This window comes from Labeo rohita, chromosome 12, assembly GCF_022985175.1.
Source record: "Labeo rohita strain BAU-BD-2019 chromosome 12, IGBB_LRoh.1.0, whole genome shotgun sequence".
Lineage (NCBI taxonomy): Eukaryota > Metazoa > Chordata > Actinopteri > Cypriniformes > Cyprinidae > Labeo > Labeo rohita.
In genome coordinates, this window is record NC_066880.1 from 14,932,373 (window position 1) to 14,952,512 (window position 20,140).

General features: G+C 36.8%; 1 protein-coding gene across 1 annotated transcript; it reads right to left on the reverse strand.

Annotated features, from left to right (window-relative positions):
- Positions 1 to 2,965: 2,965 nt before the first annotated feature.
- fshr (follicle stimulating hormone receptor) lies at positions 2,966 to 19,641 on the reverse strand. The gene is made up of 10 exons (XM_051123970.1): positions 19,241 to 19,641; positions 13,040 to 13,111; positions 10,974 to 11,048; positions 10,743 to 10,814; positions 10,366 to 10,440; positions 10,133 to 10,213; positions 8,559 to 8,627; positions 8,399 to 8,473; positions 8,013 to 8,198; positions 2,966 to 5,407 (listed from the first exon to the last, which is right to left on the reverse strand). The coding sequence occupies exons 1-10, from the start codon at positions 19,423 to 19,425 to the stop codon at positions 4,285 to 4,287; spliced, it is 2,013 nt and encodes a 670-aa protein (XP_050979927.1). The 5' UTR covers positions 19,426 to 19,641; the 3' UTR covers positions 2,966 to 4,284.
- Between the last annotated feature and the right edge of the window lie 499 nt (positions 19,642 to 20,140).

Here is a 20,140-nt window from a genome sequence, read left to right on the forward strand (position 1 = left end):
AGTATGGATATTGTTAAAATAGTCTGTATGACATCAGTGGTTCAACTGTAATTTTATGAAGCTACGAGAATTCTTTTTGTGCGCAAAGAAAGCAAAAATAACAACTTTATTTTCTTAATTTCTTCGACGTGCATTCAGGACAGTACAACAGCGCATACATGAAGTGCAGCTGAGCAGCGTTGCCAGGTTTTCACAACAAAACCTGCCCAAAAGTAGCCCAGTGGTGTTTTGAGGGGGGTCCCCGTTAAAAATCACATTCCAGGGGTAAAATGCACGTTTTTTGGTGGGGTTCCTCTGGTAAAATTTGCGTCCCAGGGGCTAAATATTACGTTATTGGGGTCACTTCAACCCATGGACATGAAAAACAACCTGCGGAAACTGTGTTAAAGTAACCCAGTTTCGCGGGAAATCCGCAGACTTGGCAACACTGTTGCTGATGCAGGAGTTGGCGTTCTTACGGAGAACCCGGATGTGCTGCGCTTTGTTTACAAGCAGAGGAAGGCACACTCATGTGAACACTAGCAGAGACTGATATGGAAGAGAGGGAAATGTTAATGAAGTCATTATTTTTGTTTTCTTTGCTCATAAAAACGTATTCTTGTAGCTTCATAACATTATGGTTGAACCACTGATGTCACATAACAAATACTTAAGGAAGTCCTTACTAACTTTCTGGGCCTGGAACGTGGTAGTTCCTTCGCTGTCTATGCAGGGTCAAAAAGCTCTCGGATTTCATCAAAAACATCTTAATTTGGGTTTTGAAGATGAACGGAGGTCTTACAGTTTTGGAAAGACATGAAGGTAAGTAATAAATGACAGAATTTAAATTTTTGGGTGAACTAAGAACGATATAAGCTTCCACACTGGTGGATAATAGCCTTATGTTAAGAACCATATTAGCTTCCACACTAATGGATAATAACGTTATGTTAATGTTACAGTGTAAGCACACACTGCAATAATGTCCTCAGTAAAAGTCTCTAGCCCATAGTGGATTCTGATTCCCTCTGAAAGTAATTACAATGCTATCATTCCTCTCCATAGTATGGTTACCGTTATGGTCGTGTTGTGGACTTCCTTATTCTCACATAATTAGAATGATTATTCAAATTTCATAGTTATCGTCCTTGGTGTGAGCAAGCCTTAGGCTATGTTCCATAGGAAATGCCAAAAAATTAATACTGCGGAAATAATACATTGCATGCTGACTACTATTTTTGGAAAAAAGATAAGTGCAAGTAAGACTTGTGATAACGTTTCAAATAGTGCTATACAATACTGTTGTCGGATTACCTTATTAAATTGCATATAGTTTAGATCGAGTTCCATCCAGCTGTAATCCCTAGTGAAAAAAACAGCATATGCTGGTAGGTATGTTTTGATGCTGGAATGCTGGTTAGGTAGGTTTTGATGCTGGTTTAAGCTGGTCCTTTGATGGTTTATGCTGGTCCTTAGCTGGTTTATGCTGGTCCTTTGCTGGTTCATGCTGGTCCTTGACCAGCAACAAGACCAGCAAAAACCAGCAGAGGACCAGCTTAAACCAGCATCAAAACCTACCTAACCAGCATTCCAGCATCAAAACATACCTACCAGCATATGCTGTTTTTTTCACCATGGATCTAAGAATGAACGCAACTTTTGAAATGAAATGAAAACAGCTTAGCATATTTGATCCAGTTTGTGTAAGAATTTCAACATTTGTTAGTCCAATCAAACAATGAGTCAAGAAATTGTTTTAATAACAGCTGATATTCTTTCAGAACAGAAAGGCCATGTCAAGCGCATTTCATTGTGGGATGTTCTTCCACAAGCTTTGAACATCTTAGGTAATCTATGCATACAGAACATCTGCATACCATGCACAGTATATATTATATTCTGTAGCAATAGTAATATGCAAGTGTAGTGTATTTTTCATGACTTGCTTTATGCTTATGGTGGAATACAGCGCCATCCAGTGGTCAGTTGAAGCCAAAGACGTTTGATGATCAATAACCTAAACACTATTTTGAATTACAATATGTTCTTATTGTATACTGTAATTATTCATAGTGGTACATTAATGGTTCTCACTGTGGGTGTAGGAATTAAAATGTAAAGTGGCTACATACCCGTGTTTTTAAAAGTCCTAAAATATATTTTTAAAAAGATTTTTAAAAGATTTTAAAGTGAAAATGGCCTGCCTACTCCGTGTGTGGTTTTCTCGCTGTCCACTGTTCCCTTGACTTGTGGCATTGAACCCTTGGCCTTGATACATGAGCTGTATCTTCATAACAGATTCCTCTTTTTTTTGTAGACTTCCTCAGCCCATTTGAGGTTTGAGTTCAGGGTGCTGTATTGCACATCTGTTGCAACTGCCACACACTCCCATCGCTCCACTCCAACACTGAGGCAAACATGCTGCCAAAAAAAAAAAAAAAAAAAAAAATAGCAGAACAACAGCTCTCTGTCTGTCTCAGAGCTTAAACATTATTGCAGGTGCAAAGATAAGAACAGAGTGAAGACTTGGATAGAGTGAAACTCACTCCTAACTTGGATTTTATATTGTGCCTCATGCATAGTTCATGTAAAGCAGAAGCAGACTCTGCTGTACTTTGTTGTGGATATCCAGTGAAGGATTCATTAGATGTACTGTAAGGACATTCAACTTAAAACTCTCATAGTCATCCTCGTAGACATCCACTCTCATGCTGCGGTTGGCCTGCGAGGTTATAGTGACCTTGAACAAATCATTCCAGTGCTAAAGGACTGAAATATTTGTGATAAGAAGGGGAGATGGCAAGGGCTATAAATGTCTTTTCAGTTTCAGCACACATGGGAACTGAAATGATACAGAAAACAAAACCATCTGAATGAAACTGGACGTTTTTATATAGTGTATTAATTTTACTTTTGGTTATTAAACATGAACAAATATACAAAACAAACAATTTACAATTTTTTAAATTTTATTATCATTCTTGTTTTAATTCATTTAATTAATTATTAATTAATTAATTTATTGCATTTATTGCATGGTGACCATTGCCACCAGTGTCAGCAAGCTTTAATGGGGCAGTTAAAAAAAAAAATCTGTCAAAATTTATCCTAATTTGTTCCTAATTTGTATGACTATCTTTCTTCCATGGATCATAAATGTTACTCATATGTTTCAGAAAGTTAATGTGATCCAAAACAACACTGACTTTTACTGTATGAGAGAGAAAAAAAAATCAAAGCATTATCTTTTCTGCAGAAAGGAAAAAAATTGGATGTATAATCCCTTTAAATTTAACAACCATTTCACAAGAACACTTAATTAGAAGTATTAATTAATTTGACAATATGTATTGCTGCATGCTTGTTTAAAGATGTAGAGATCTACATTATTCATACCAAAGATATCACCTAATCTCAATTTTTGTACACTAATACATACAGGATATGTCAAAGGTCAATCAAGCAGCATCTTGTGAATGGAGTACGTACTTCTAAAGACATTCTGAATCATTTAACCGGAAAGGTCATGTGATATAAGTACCCAAAGTCAATATAAGATGCCTTTACCCTATTTCACGGCGTAAAAACCTTCCAAAATTTCACATCCAGATTCCACGTCTTTCCTTATTTATCCGTATTTCAGCCTCCAAGCAGCATATTTTCTACCTGATCTCATGACAAAAATGTACCTGTGGGAACGTGTTCGTGAGACGCAAAATACGAACCAATAGCTACATTTCACTGCAGTTTCCAACAGAGATGAACACTAGAGGTGGTAAAACAGCAAGCACTTGTAATTGTTTTCGTACACAGCTCCATGTTTCGCTTTCCAGACATAACAAGCTTGCTTGGAAGCTCAGCCGGTGCAGAATTTGACTTGGGATGTGGAATCCTTAGGTACGAATCTTCTGAAAAACTTGCGCTGAAAGATGGAAGAGCGAAAAACAAGCTAAAACGGCAAGGTTGCGACTGTCACATTCGCTTTTGTACTATTGAGTAGGTTTAGGTGTAATGCACATGGTACGTTATTTTAATATGTCAGGGAGCATTAGCATAATAGAGCAACTCAAAGGACATTTCATCTCAGAACTGCGGTGACGCGTACAAAACCAACATCACATAAAACGTACAATATGTACGTTCAATTGTTCCATTAAACACTCTTTTAATGCCACTTGGTGGACATTTCTAAAACTGCTGTGATATGTACTTATTGGCACGTATTTTGCATCTCGCAAACACGTTCCCACAGTTATGTTTTCGTCATGAGACTGGGTTGCATATTTTGGCGGACTGAGTTAGTGGTCAGTGCATATGGGCGATGTGACCCAGGGAATACAGTGTTTCATCACTAGTCTTTGGTGAAGGCACCATGGCTCCGTTTTGCCCCGAAGAGATCTCTGTGCGGTAAACGTGCGCACGTGTTTTAAAGCAGCCGAAGTAGCTAGTCAGAATGAAGAAGTCCCTCTTGAAGGTTTGGGTGAAGAAGGCGTAAAGAAATGGGTTCGAGCAGGAATTTATTGGGTAAAAAAGCACCAGCAAGACTTTGGCGTGAGAGACGGTGATCAGCGGTAGCTTCAAGGCTGCTGAGATGGCGAAAAACGAGATGGGAGCCATGCACAGGAAGTCGGTGAAGATGAGCACAGCCATTCGCTTTGCTATACGCATATCTGCATTGGCAGGAACGAAGGCGCGATTGCGAACGGTCAGGTAGATGCGCATATAACAAACACATACGATTAGAAAAGCAGCTACGTTGAGTAGGAGCAACAGCACTACGTAACCTTGTGAAGTCGCGGCTTCTACCTCCATTGGGAGGCAGATGCTGGTCTTGCTGTAGCTGCTCACTCCCAAAATTGGCATCAGAGCAATCACCAGGGCAAAAAGCCACCCAGCCGCCATTATTGCGCAGGCATGGCACAGGCGCAGCTGGCGTTCCCGCTGCATGGCATAAGTGATGGTGTGCCAGCGCTCCAGGGTAATGGCAGTGAGAGTATAAACAGACAGCTCGCTGGAGAAAACCGTGAGGAAGCCTGCCGCATGGCACCCAGCTCCCGTCTGCCAGTCGATGCCATAGTTATAGTAGTGGGTCTGTGTCTGAATGTCTTTGCCAGCAATGATCAACAGGTAAATGCCCATGCAAAGGTCTGCAAAAGCCAGGTGGCACATTAAAAACCTGGGAACAGTCAGTTTGTAGCGACTCGTAAGCAGTACCAGGAGGACAGTGCAGTTGCCCACAATGGCCAATATGCTGATGAACCAGATCAGAACACGGAGGAATGTAAAACCCATGATGTCCTCGCAGGGGTTGAATGCATCTGGTGTGGGGTAGCAGGTCATTTCTATCACATCCTTACAGTGGTCTTCAAAAAAGTATGGCTCCAAGAGAAGAGCACCAGAATCGTTACACATTTGATTCTTCACAGACCTGTGTGAACAGAAAGTGTACAGATGAGTTTTCAATTTACTTGTCCTCATGTTGTTTTTCTTTTGTGGAACTAAAAAGGACATGTTTTGTAGAATGTTCAAGCTGCTCTTTTCCAGACAATGAAAGTGAATGGTGAACCTTGGGTATTAAGACTTGAATGGCTTCATATGACGTAAATGATTCACGTTATTTAAAAGATCCACATTGTTTTATACATATTTTGGACTATGTGGAGCACCATTATTTCGAGGATGTAAAATCATTGCACTTGGTGAGCTACTGGTGCTACCCGTTGCCATTTTTACCGCAACACAATCGGAAAATAAAATAGTGATGACCACAGCTACTGAAAGAACTTGCAGGGGATGATGGATATAAGCATATGCTCAAACCAAATGCTGCATCATCGATTTTCCCCACAAGGATTCTGAACACCCCCAGAGTGAAATCCATAATGAGAAACTCATTCAGTGACTGTAGTGTCATGACAAGGGTTGACGTTTACATCCTGCCAGGATGGCATCTAGCGTTTCTTGTCTCTGCCTTTAAGCTCTTTCAGTAGTTGTGGTCTACTAAAAGCCTCAAGGCATCAGGGCTGAAGTGGAAAGAAGAAAGACGCAGGTCTTTAGGAAGTTTTATTTGTCCACAGGTGTCTTCCTTTTTATTTCTCCTTTCCTTATCGCTAGTAAAGCAGTAAAGATTTACATCGCTTCTCTTGTTGCCCTTAAACTGAACATCACAACCGAAAGGCACACAATGTGGTAGGGTTGGGCGATTTTTCAGATTTTATCGGTTTAATTGATTAATTCAAATATAATATTTTGCCACAAATTTATTTTTTTAGAACTTGAGTAATCGCGATCTTGAATAAAAATATTACCAAACATTAGAATTAGACACTTTGACAATATGTCAATATGATAACAGAAAAGAACGATCCAACTGCATGTTGGCGTACATGATTATCCGCTCGTGTGTGATGCACTCATAACGCTAGGCAACATTCATACAGAAAGTGCTTTTGTGCTGACAGATGCAATGTGAGCAGTGGAATAGGAAAAACATGCAAGTTTTTTTTAAATTAGATTTTTGGGGGCTTTTATGGCTTTTTTTTTATTAGATAGGACAGTAGAGAGCAGACAGGAAAGTACTGGGTGGAGAGAGTGGGGTGGGATCAGCAAAGGACCTCGAGAAGGGAATCGAACTCAGGTCACCGCAAACACAGCTGTGCTACATGTCGCCGCACTAACCACTATGAGTGAACTTCTTTTAACATGAGTGCCACATTTTTAGAATGCTGTTTCATGCATGCTGCACTGCAATAGACGCGAGTGTAACAGTCAAACGTGTCGATGTTTACATAAAAAAAACAATGGAAAAGCAGCGCAATCTAATAAAAACCTGTGAAGAACTACTCCTGTATGTCTGATATTTCATGTTTCATGTTCATTGTTTTTACAGAAGATTTTTAGTTAATAATAGTCTACTGGTGTTATACCTTCAGTCATTTTAAATTTGAATTACCTTGACTTTTGACTGCAAAGATATTTAACAAGTGCTTTGTTTAACATTTACATCATATTCAGAATTTTCTTTAACTACAGGGTTAAATAACGAAAAAGTTACTTGAATCATGTTGTAGTTACATTTCAATTTGACTAGTTAAAAATCATAAAAAATTAAGAATCAGTCAAACGTTCTGAACCCCCATAACATTTTAATTTTTTGCCATATCGCCCAGCCCTACAATGTGGCATTGTATCAGTATTTTGTTTTCCGAGTTTTTATTTTATTTTATATCACATGGACTATGATAACATTATGGTTGATCCATTCACTTTTGCTCTCGAAATGTATCATGTTTAGCAAGGAGGGGAGAGGATGGACAGGGGAGCATGGCCCGCAAATGCCCCCCACCTTGGTGCGATACCTGTCCTGCTTGACGTAGACACAAAGTAATCATTTTAATGCATTTACATGGCAGAATTTTAATTTTGTTTTGTTGTTTATAGAAAGGTTTATCCCACCCCTCTCTAACCGATTACAGTATCATTTGGTTTGAGCATTTTTATACCGACTGAGGTGTTTATATGAAGCATTTTCATTCAGATTGGTCTTTTAAACTGATAACAATGCTCTATGTAAATGCACCTACTGTCGCATGAACTATTTTAACAAAGTCCTTACTTTCTTTCTGGGCCTTGAATGTGGTAGTTGCACTGCTGTCTACACAGAACCTCTCAGATTTCATTGAAAATATCTAGTTTGTGTTCCGAAGATGAACGAAGGTCCTGGGTTTAGAATGACTTGAGGGTGAGTAATTAAGGACAGAATTTTCATTTTTGTATGAATTATCCCTTTAACAGATGGAACAGCTGCTCATTTAAATGAAAATGTTTATCATACCAAATTTCTCGTCAAATGTTCGGTCTGAACAGACGTTTATAGCTTTTGCACCATTTCTTACCGTAAAATTACATTGTATGGAAAGAGCAGCATAGACATTCTAACAAATATCTCCTTTTGTATAAGAAAGAAAGGCACACAGTTTTGGAATAGGATAAGGATGAGTAAATTATGATGTGTCATAATTTGTCTGACTGACTTGTGCTTCTTGAAGTTTTTGAAGGCACAGCAGTGGCTGGGGTAGGTCAGGTTGGCCTGCATGAGCTCAGTAAACAGCTCCAGACTGGGAAGCTTTCTTAGTGAGTGGACAGAGATGGCCGTCAGAAGCTTAAGAGTCCTCAGCATGCTTTCTGGCAGAGTGTGGACAGCAGTACGTGAGATGTCCCTGTAATGACATTGGTCAGTTCAGTGTCTAATGCAGGACGGGGTGTACTTAGCTTTTTGTTGAACTACACCAGGTAACAGAGGTTAGTGTGAGTGAAGCAGGCATTGCTGTGAGAGTTTGTCCTGAGGACTAGAGTGGGTGTGTGATGCTCAAGCTGGTGAGCTGTATTGTTGTTGAAAGTCAGAGTTGTTCATGCTTACAGAACGATGGGGCCTTCAGCTCCTATAAAGGCGTATGTGTGGATATGACTCAGCTGCTGGTTTCCCATGAGAAAGCTGGGAGAAAGGGATTAGATGAAAGATTAGAGTTTTTATATGAGATGCTAATTCATGAATATATAAGGGATGTAAGTGAACTCACAGTTTTTCAATTTTGGTACCATTGAATGCATAGCTGTCTATCTTGCGGATCCCATTCTTTGTTAATCTCCTGGAAGAGTGCATTAAGTTAGCCAAGTTTCCAAAAGTTTGGGGTTGGCAAGTTTGTTAATGTTTTCTATTTCAATATATTTAACAATGTAATTAGGAGTTCAAGCATGTAGCACTGAAACCGTATTACAATTATTAGAATGGTCACAGATCAGCAAACTCCATGTAAACTGATTGTGCAGACCAAACCGTACGCCGTAGAGACTTGAAACTTGGAGGGATGGTAGTACTCAAACCACCTACAATGTGATTAAGGCTCACCCCAATCGGCCTGACAGGGGCGCTACACTGATCAAAAGTGCGTAAGTGCTCATATCTCCTAAACTGTCAGTCGCAGACTCAAGTGTCTTCTGTCGTTGGAATCCTTGGCTCACGCTTGGCTCACATTGTGAGCCTGGCAAAATTTTCGGGTATTTGAAAAGCCTACTTCGGCAAATTAGTCCTAGGTTTTTCACCTGATTGGAACCAAACCAGTGCAGTAAGATTCTCTGGAGAGTGAATATCAATAACTATCCAAAAAAAAAAGTCGCCGTCACAAAGGGGCGCCAAAACGTTTGAAAGAGGCAGGGTCGCTTTTAGTAAAATGCCTATAACTCCTGAAAGGAATGAGATATCTCTGTCAAACCCAGAGGTCACAGGAAAAAAATCGCAGAGCTTGTCCACTTGGTGGTGCTATAAGAGGGAAAGAAAGCAAAAAAATTGCTATAACTGCGAATCGGTGTGCACATCTTGGTCCGAATTGCCACAACATGACCGCCATTGGCCGACAAAGTTTAAGCACCTGTTAGACAAGGTTAATGGAGGCCGATCGGAACAAAACTCGGTGGAAACTCTTGCTCAACTCACGGCCCCAAAGGTCTGAGAGAAATTTGAAATAAATCAGCCACTGTTGGCAATATCACATTTTTCATAGGTTTGTAAATGATTGTACATTGCCGTAAATGATTGTACATTGCGTAGTTTTTCACACATACACGCGATATCATACCAGGGCTGGACAATGGTGCCTGATGCCCCGGGGCCAGCGTGATAAATGCTCGGCACAGCTGACGAATTTGTCACTGGCCCAATCGGGCCACTGCCGCGTCGTCACGAAAGCTTATCATTTGACGTGTTTTTAAATGAAGTTCCAATGAACTCTGCGCTCAAGCCGAACCTCGGGAAAAAGGGCTTGTCCAAATTTACCCAAAAGCCTAAAAGAAAACTCAAAACTTCACAAAACCTGGTGTGACAGGTGATTCTAAACAAGCATGCAAAGTTTTAATGGGATCAGACCACAGCTGGCGCTATAACAGTAATAAACGTCAAAAAAAAAAAAAAAAAAAAAATATTTGGCATAATATGCCAAAAGTGCTTTTTTTAAATGAATAATTTAGGTGGTTACAGGCTTGCTAAATAATGTCTTTTTTCATATGTGCTTAAATCCTTAAAGCGCTTGAACCTGGTAATTGCTGCTTGCAGTTATATTTTGTTCTTGTGATGGAAAAACTGAATTTTTATACTTACAACTCAGTTATGGTGGCACTGGTCAGTCCGAGGAAAGCGTTACTAGGAATCCTTTCTATGTACATGTTATCTTGTAGGTCACTGTAACGTAGATGTGGTATAGCATAGATTTAAGATAGATCCGCTTTACTATATTAATCATTTGTTTGCAAATATTTATTGAATAGGAATCCACCCAAACCAAGTAAAAAGTACATTAAGACAAAGACAGCATGATGAGAGACAATTCTTACAATAGAAATTCAAGAGCAGCAGAGTTGATCTTGGAGAAATCAGGCAAGACTTTAAGACCAGTGTTTGATATAGTCCTAAAGGAGCACACACACACATATACAGACAAGATTAATGAATGTAATATGTCAGAGAGACATTTGTATTTGTCTTTGTGTCTCCAGCCTTTGTTTCCTGTGAGAAACATTTGATATGGACATTGACCTGTGTTTAGGTCATTCTGCTTTTATTGAGGTCTTTCAGGACTTTTAGCATAACTCAATGATAGACTGAAACTCTTGTGGGAATATACTCCCTTTAAATTGCTGAACCACAGCATAAGACCTGAAATGATTCAGAATGTACCAGACAAGAGTAATAAAGACAGAACAGAACTCACAGATACTGTAGTTTTGGAAGTCTCCAGAAGGCATCTTTGTGCATCACAAGATTTTTGGATTTTGTAATAGTTCTGTCAGATAGATGGATAGATAGAAATAAAGTTATTTTGTTTTTCATATTACTTACTGCAATTTGTGATTCCAATTTTAACATAATATTTTAACCGCTAAAATAAAATGTGTTGATAAGAATGTAACTGGACGTAATTTCTATGCATGCAGCAACATACATTTCTTGTAGCTCTGTCAGGTTGGAGAAGGCGAAGGCTTCAATTCGCTCAAGAGCACCATTCTCGGACACCACTCTGAGGAGGAGAATAATTATATATGAAAATTCGCTAAAAATGGCCATCCAGGATGTAGAAGAGTTTGTTTCTTCATCAGAACAGATTTGGAAAAAAAAATGTCAATACATCACTTGTTCACCAATCGATCATCTGCAATTAATGGGTGCTGTCAGATTGAAAGTCCAAACAGCTGATAAAAATATCACAGTAATCCACAAGTAACGAGCCCAAATCATTCCTGTCGGCTAAAATACGAGTCCTCTATCCATAATATTGCTTCTTCAGTGGAAAAGTTGACTTATCTGAATCAGCACCAATTCACTACGGAGGATCCACTGGTAAACAAGTGATGTAATTAGTGCCATATGAAATGTGTTTTATTTATTCCTAAATTCATTTCAGGATTCCAGGTCTTCTAGACCTAATGCTTGAATTAAAAAATATTAATCAGTAAGCATGATTAATTAACTGAAATCATGAAACATTCACATTTTAACAGCATTTTATTAAAAATGTAACAAAAATTACATTTAAGTCCCTAAGAAATATTTTTAACCCCCACAATTCAGTTTTACTTTTACCAAATTCTGTGTTCTCCATTATTATTTTTTGTATTCCATTTTAATGGTTTCATTACATTTTAATAATCAAAAGCATCTCTAATTAATAGTTTTAATAAAAACACATATTATTATTTATTTATTCATAAATACTGTATTGTGTATTTACATTTTTTCTGGTAAATAAATTCTGGTAAATCATTTTTCAAGTAAATATTCCTTAAAAGCTAATGATTTAATAATTATTTTATTATTTGTAGTAGTACTACCATTACATTAAGTAATATATTTCTGTCACAGTTTCTTCAAGTTAAACTGACATTTAGTTTTGACGGGTTGCTGTGAAGACCTTTAAGTTTTTGTTTGTATATGATACAACGATTATTATTATCACAAGAAACGGTAAAATGCTCATGAAGTGACTCTAGAGTAAGGGTGCCCAAACTCGGTCCTGGAGGGCCATGTCCTGCAGAGTTAATTTCCAACCCCAAATAGAGAAACCTGAACCAGCTAATCAAGCTCTTACTAGGAATACTACAAACTTCCTGGCAGGTGTGTTGAGGCAAGTTGGAGATAAACTCTGCAGGACACCGGCCCTCCAGGACCGAGTTTGGGCACTCCTGCTCTAGAGATTGTTTATGTGTTCATGTACTCATATACTGAGGCGGCAGAGGCTGGAAACACAGCGAAGGTCACACATGCTTCAGTATGTTTGTAGTAAACAAAACTGTGCGTCTGTGTCATTCATTCACACAGAGACACAGAAGATATATTTAAATTGTAATATTCACAGTCATGCATTAAGTGTACTAACCTAGTTTTGATTTATTCACCAAAATTCAGCAATTTCCGTGACATTCCGCATTATTCAGTAAATTCCATTTTTATGACTGGATTTCGCCTGCATTTTCTGCATCGTGGTAATCACAAGGCCCTATGTAATGCTAAATTCTCCAATTATGTTTCGATGAAGAAACAAACTCATCTGCATCTTGGATGGCCTGAGGTTGAGTAAATTTTCAGCACTTTCTTTAAGTGCAAAGGGGGGAAACAAATCACTATATAAATACTGGTTTGATAAATAAAATAAAATAAATGTTGAGATCAAGTAAACTTGATTTTATCTTTGAATAATAAAAAACACTTGTTAATCTCTTGCAGTATTTTAATTCTGTGATACATATCCCTAGTGTTTGGGTCACTGTTAAACATCATGTTCTATATCAAAGTCTAAACATATTCAATCAAGACTAAATATCATGTGTTTATATGCAGTTTTGCATTAAGTCAAAACTAAGCCAAAAATGAGTTGTAAGCATTCAGGAGCAATTCTCTAGGTTTAAAATGTTTAATTGAACACTTTCTAATCTCCATGTGTGATTTTGGCTGAATATACACTTCCATGTTTTAATAGTAAACATCTTGGTGTCCTTCACTCTTTGCACTCACATTCTCTTCAGCTCATGTAGTTCAGACAGGGCTGCTTGGCGAAACACGCTGATCTGAGTCAGTTTGATCTCCCTGCTCAAAATTAGACAGAAGAGATGTGATTCACCATCCAACAATTCATACCATCAATGTGTTACAATTATAAATATCACAGTCTATTTAGAGGTGAATGTGGTATTATGAGCAATCCTATAAAAGCTGGCATGGCTATTTCAGCTTGTTTTTTTTTTTCGTTATTATTATTTTTTTTTTTTCCACATTTATTTTTGATAGGACAGTATAGCAGTGACAGGAAACGAAGTGGGAGAGGGGGGTGGGTGGGATCGGGAAAGGTCCACAAGCTGGGACTCAAACTCGGGACGCAATGGCGCTACATGTTGGCACGCTGCCCACAATGCTATCGGCGCCGACATTTCAGCTATTTTTAACAATTTATTTATTTTTGCTTTGCTATTTTTGCACCAGTCACTTAATTTGAATCTAGTTTAATAAGTCTGTAGAATGTGCAACCCATTTGTTGAGACCTCTTGGCAGCTACTTTCTATGGTAATGGACATGCAACCATTCTTTACATGAATGGAGAGTATGCTACAAAATCTCCTATTAATTTATAAATGAGTGGTCTGCAGTGTTGGGAAGATCAATGTTAATAGGTTACAGATTATAAGTTACCCCATTTAAAATGTAATAAGTAGTGTAACTATTTCAATTTAATTTGTTAAAGTAGTATAACTGATTACATTTGATTACTTTTTGATTACACTGTAAAAAACAATAAAAAACAATTTGTTGAATCAACTTAAAATAATTTGTTAGCCTTAAAATTTTAAGTTCAGTCAACAATATATTAAGTCAACTTGAAATGTTAAGTTGTACTAAGTTACAACGTAGATATCTGAGTTCACTAAACTAAAAATTTGGTTTGTTAAACTTAAAAGCTGGGTTTATTAAGTTTTAAGTTGAATCAACTCAAATATCTAAATATAGGTTGTCACTTAGTACCACTTAACATTTCAAGTTGACTAAACTGTTTTGAGTTGACTGAACTTAAAATTTTAAAGCAGGGTAACATTATTTTAAGTCACCCAACAATTAGTTTTATTGTCACTTAGTACCACTTAACATTTCAGGTTGACTGAACTGTTTTGAGTTTACTGAACTTAAAATTTTAAAGCAGGGTAACATTATTTTAAGTCACTCAACAATTTGCTTTATACAGTGTACTTTTCTAAATTTCTAATGAATGTTTCAGACATTAAAAGTGTGCAGGGTTAACCTTACAGTAGTACTCAACACTAATTACGGTCGATTTTTCTGAATCCTTCATCACTTGTATTAAGATCATAATAATTTAAAGCACAGCCACCACAGAATCATTCTTTAGCACCTAGTAAATAGTAAATAGCAAATAGTAAATATTCTGATGTAACCCCCTTTGTAATTTAGGCCATGTCCTCACTAATACGTTTTCGTTTGAAAACGCATCTTTTTTTCTCCGTTTTGGCCTTCTGTCCACACTGAGACAGTGTTTTTGTCAAGGAAAACTGAGCTTTCAGTTCAACGCTCTCCAAAATGGATAAATTTGAAAACGCCATTTTCACGTTGTAGTGTCTACTGTGAAAACGGAGGCTTTTGAAAATGGTGATGCATGTTTAGTCATACGACGCATATTGTACCAAAAGACATCTATGTTTATATCGTAATTATGCCTGTTATGTGCTATTCACTTTCACACTGCAACTGTAAAGATATTTACCTTGTACACTCTTCATATTACAGTCTTAAAAAAATGACATAAAATGTACTCACAGTTGCCGTATACATGAGGGCAGCTGCTTTTTTGATCAAACATGAGTGGGCGCGACATGGACGCATTAGTGAATGATGAAATATTTCCGTAAATAAAATGATCCTGCCAGAAGAATTGTGTGAAAACGTACTGTCTGTTTTGTCTGTGTCATCCCAGTGTTTTTTTGAGGTTTTACTCATGCGCAGTAAGGCAAATTTAACATTTACCTACATTTCAGTGTGGATGAAAAAGTTCTGGAAAATGCTTGAAAACGCTAGTGTGGACGGAGTGCATTTTAAAACGAAAACTCTGTTTTCAAATGTACCCGGATTAATGTAGACGTATCTTTAATTAGACATTTTTTTCTCAGTAACTGTAACGGATTACAGGTACATTTATTTTGTAATTAAAGGAGAAGTCCACTTCCAAAACAAAGATTCACATATAATTTACTCACCCCGTTGTCATCCAAGATGTTCATGTCTTTTTTTCTTCAGTCGTAAAGAAATTATGTTTTTTGAGGAAAACATTTCAGGATTTTTCTCCATATAATGAACTGATATGGTGCCCCGATTTTTAAACTTCCAAAAAGCAGTTTAAATGCGGCTTCAAACGATCCCAAATGTGGTTGTAAACGATCCCAGCTGAGAAAGAAGGGTCTTATCTAGCGAAACGATTGGTTATTTCCATTTTAAAAAATACAATTTAAATACTTTTTAACCTCAAATGCTCATCTTGCCTTGCTCTCGTTGAACTCTGCCTATTCTGGCTCAAGACAGTTAGGGTATGTCGATAAACTCCAATCGTATTTTCTCCCTCAACTTCAAAAATCATTTCAAAATCACCCTACATCAATGCAGAAGTAACGACCCGGTCTTTGCAACGTGAACATGCAAAGAAGATCAAACACCCTTAACAAAAAAGGTAAAACAGTGATATAGGATGATTTTAAAGCTGAGGGAGAACATGAGATGGGAGTTTTTCGACATACCCTAACTGTCATAAACCGGAAAAAACAGTGCAGGCAGAGTAAAACAAGATGAGTGTTTGACATTAAAAAGTATTTAAATTGTTTTTTATGAAAATAACCAGTTGTTACGCTAGATAAGACCCTTCTTTCTCAGCTGGGATTGTTTACAACCGCATTTGGGATCGTTTGAAGCCGCATTTAACCTACATTTTGGAAGTTCAAAATCGGGGCACCATATCAGTCCATTATATGGGGAAAAATGCTAAAATGTTTTCCTCAAAAAACATAATTTCTTTACGACTGAAGAAAGAAAGACATGAACATCTTGTATGACAAGGAGGTGAGTATATTATATGTGAATCTTGGTTTTAGAAGTAAATTTCTCCTTTAAATTACGTAATGCATTGACATGTAACTAATTACTCCCTACCCCATTAAAATGTTCACACCAAGCATGAATACAGACCTTGATGCAAACTTTTTTTTTCTAAAAATCATGTTTCCATACAAATCTCATTGCAGAAATTCATTCTCTCAAGTATACAAGCTTCATTTTCTCATGAGATCAGGCTGGTTTAAATTTAGAGTATCTCTCTGTGCGTGTGTGCGCTCTAAAAACTCTTTCCAAGTATATTTGTGAACTTACACCAGTCTTCCACTTCAGGAGTCTAATAGGTTCTCATGAAAGTTAGCATGAGCAGAATGAGTCATAGTAGAAACTAGGTCATTCAAGATGTGAAATGTTATGAGAAATGGAAACACAATTACCAGTAGCCTATTTACAGACTGCAAATAATCTATTTACTCTCAAGGTTTTTTGTGTAATTCCTATTGCACGCTGTCATTAGTGTCTTTGTGTTCTCCCTGTGGATATTCATTCCTGTAATCCCTCAGAAACGCAGACAGCACGATTACACAAAGCACTCTGGACAAGAATCCCTGTAAAGCATGCGGTAAAATAAATCGCACTGGTACAAGAGATACAGATATTAAAGATGAGAAAAATCACTGTATCTTTGTTATATCATAGTTTGATCCTTGTTATTTTACTTATTTGTCCCTGACTGAATTTGGGGTGGGATTATCTCAATGCCTGATGGAGGAAGTGTTTAAAAGCAAGCTTTATTTTTATTTTTGTGATTTTGTTTGATGTCGTTTGTGGTGCAGCTTTGATATTTACAGTTATAAAGACAGAAAACATCTGCAGCGTGAACAATTTCTATCAGGACTGTTCGTTCTTGCGGTGCCGAGTAGAAAGTCTGACACGCTGAGACACAAGCTGAAAAGCTCTTGATGCTTTTTTTTGAAAATGGAAAAGTAAAGAAGCCTAAAGTAATGAACCCATAGTGAGGCTCAGAGCACAAAGAGCCTGTCAGGTTGAAATGTGTGATCCAGCTGGGCATCTTCAGATAGATTGAGCTGGGCAACCTTATCCAAACTGACTGGCAGTCAGTTCAAAACAGAAGCTGAATCTACGATTAACCTGCTTGAGGAGTCAAAGATGGTTTTATTTCATCTTCATGTTTACCTCTCTCTCTTTGAGTGGTTGAAATAACAAATGACTTCATGCAACTTATGAAAAACATGATATAAAAGAACACACTCCCCCATGTCAGGCTTGAGAATTTGTATGAGGGACAATAGCCTTGAGATTACAAAAAAAAAAATATTCTGGGACTGACAAAAGAAACATGCACTACTTGTCAATTACATTCTCTCCAAACCACAATAACAAGCTCTGGAACAAAAACAATGTCATTGAGAATCTTAGGTTTTTAATGCTTTTGAATGTTGTTTATTACTTTCATTATTACAGGTTTCATTAAAATTCATTTTTATTGAAAATAAATGTAGGAAAAGTAGCACATAAATCACTATAATCAATTTTAATTAAAAATATCATGATTAAAGGATACAATGTGGTTTGTTTTGAATTAAAAGAAACACTGAAATAAAAAAATCAATGCAGTATGTGGAATTTTTGAATGTATAATATTTTTAATTTAATATTATTTTATAGTAACTTTTAATCATAATATTTTCATGAAAATTGAATATACTGATTTATGCATACATGTATGTATGTATGTGTATTATTTTTATTTATTTATTTATTTTTTTTTTTTTTTACATTTAGGCTAGTATTAGCTTTTGTAATACTGACACTGGTGACAAGAATTGTGAATTATGAATTTCTATGGTATCAAACATTTTAATATCAAGACCTTATTTAAAGCAAAAATAACTATATTGTATTAAACTACCAGTCAAAAGTTTTTATGTTTTTTTTTTTTAAATGCATGTATTATTATTTGTAATTATTTTTATAATTTGTTTTATATTTAATTTTGGTGTAATTTTTTTTTTTTTTTTTAAATGTATGTGCTTTTGTAATTTTTTTATTTAGGTTTAATTATTTTTTTATTACAGTTTGAATAGTTTAGTAGTTTTAGTCATTTTAGCTCTTATTTTATTTTATTTTGGTTAGTTGGCAAAGCAACATTTCTATTTGTTTGGGTTTTCATCTAATATTTATTTAATTTTATTTAAACTTAATTTAGATTTTTTGACTAGTTTTAGTTAACAGTAACAACACATAGACTACCAGTCAAAAGTTTTTGAACAGGAAGATTTTTAATGTTTTTTTTTTTAAAAAGTCTGTTCTGCTCACCAAGATGGCATTTATTTGATCCAAAGCACAGCAAGAACAGTAAAATGTTTACTATCTAACATAAATATTTTTACTATTTATAATAACAGTTTTCTATTTTAATGCATTTTAAAATGTCATTTATTCCTGTGATTTCAAAGCTGAATTTTTATCCATTATTACTCCAGTCTTCATTGTCACATGGAAATTTAGCTTTGGTCACAGGAATAAATTACGTTTTAAAATATATTCAAATAGAAAACAGTTATTTTAACCAGTAAAAATATTTCAAAATTTTACTGTTTTTGCTGTACTTTCGATGCAGGCTTGGTGAGCAGAAGAGATCTTTAAAAAACATTAAAAATCTTGCTGTTCAAAAACTTTTGACTGGTAGTGTACATACCGTAGCTACAACATCCACAACAGCTAGGCAGCATCAAAATATTTGAAGTAATGTCTCTAATGTGAAATTCTTGAACTAGATGTTATAACTGAACATGTATTTGAGTGTGTGTGTGTGTACTTTTTTGAGGACAATTTTGAGCTAAACCTGACAAAATCTCCAAAAACCTCCCTTTGGGGACGTCCTCATTTGTAAAACTGGTATAAAAATAAAGTAAGCAACATTTTTGGTAAAAATGCATTAAGTTTCCTGTGAGAGATAGGGTTATTGTGTGGATTAGCATTAGCTTATAAAATCTATAACTATCTATATATAAAAACAATAGAAGCCTAATGTAATGTCCCCATTTAGATAGCCGAGTAAATACGTGTCTGTGTATTTATACTCACACAGTTGTAGTATTTTCCGGTATACATCTTGGTATCTCATGGACCTTGTTGCCCAGGCAGAGGAAATAGCCAGTTGAACCATTGAATGAGCAGAAATGAGATCCAGCAGACATGCCTTCTGTGTGTGACATGAACCAGCCGAAACTAAAGCACAACATCATCAAGAACACCATCCTCTTTATCATCTTCTCTTTCAAGTGGAAAAGTTTTTACAGTGTTTGTGACCTGAGGCCTTTAGTGTAGCGTCCCAAAGCAACTCCAGGGCTCCGCTGATGTTCAGGTGAAGGCTGGGCTGGACCGCTCAGATTGATCTTCGTTAGGAGTCTGTTTGCGCTCTGTTTTCTGCTTGTAGTGGTCTGTTCTAGGAAAGCCGCAGGGAGGCTGATCTCTTTCTAAGAGGCGTTCTGGTCAGAAGCTCTAAAGCCAGAGCCAAGGGAGACCTTGGGAGAGAGGTCCTCTGATAACAAACAAATGTTTTGTTCAATCCTCCCCTCCAAATCCTTATTTCTCTCCTCCTCTCATCCTTTCTTCAAAACGTGAATGCGGTCCTCCCTATCTATACTGAGCTCTGAAAGTCCCTGAAAAGCTACATGCGAAATGTTTCATTTTGAAGTTACTTTTTTGAAAAGTACATGGTAAACGTGTGTTTTCCTTTTCACATTGGGTTTGTGTACAAATTCTCTTTCTGAATGACATGTAGGGGAAGCCCTATATGAATTACAGCCAGTTTGATGCTAGTTGGCTTGTGAGTGCCTGTTTTACTCAGGAAATGACCTGAGCTGTTTAGTCTTAAAAACTTTGTTTGAGTCTGACATGTGTAAGTTTGATAGTTGTGGACTGTGTGTTCAGACACTGACACCAAACAGATACACTAGCGCTCACTCTCAGCTAATTCCAGTG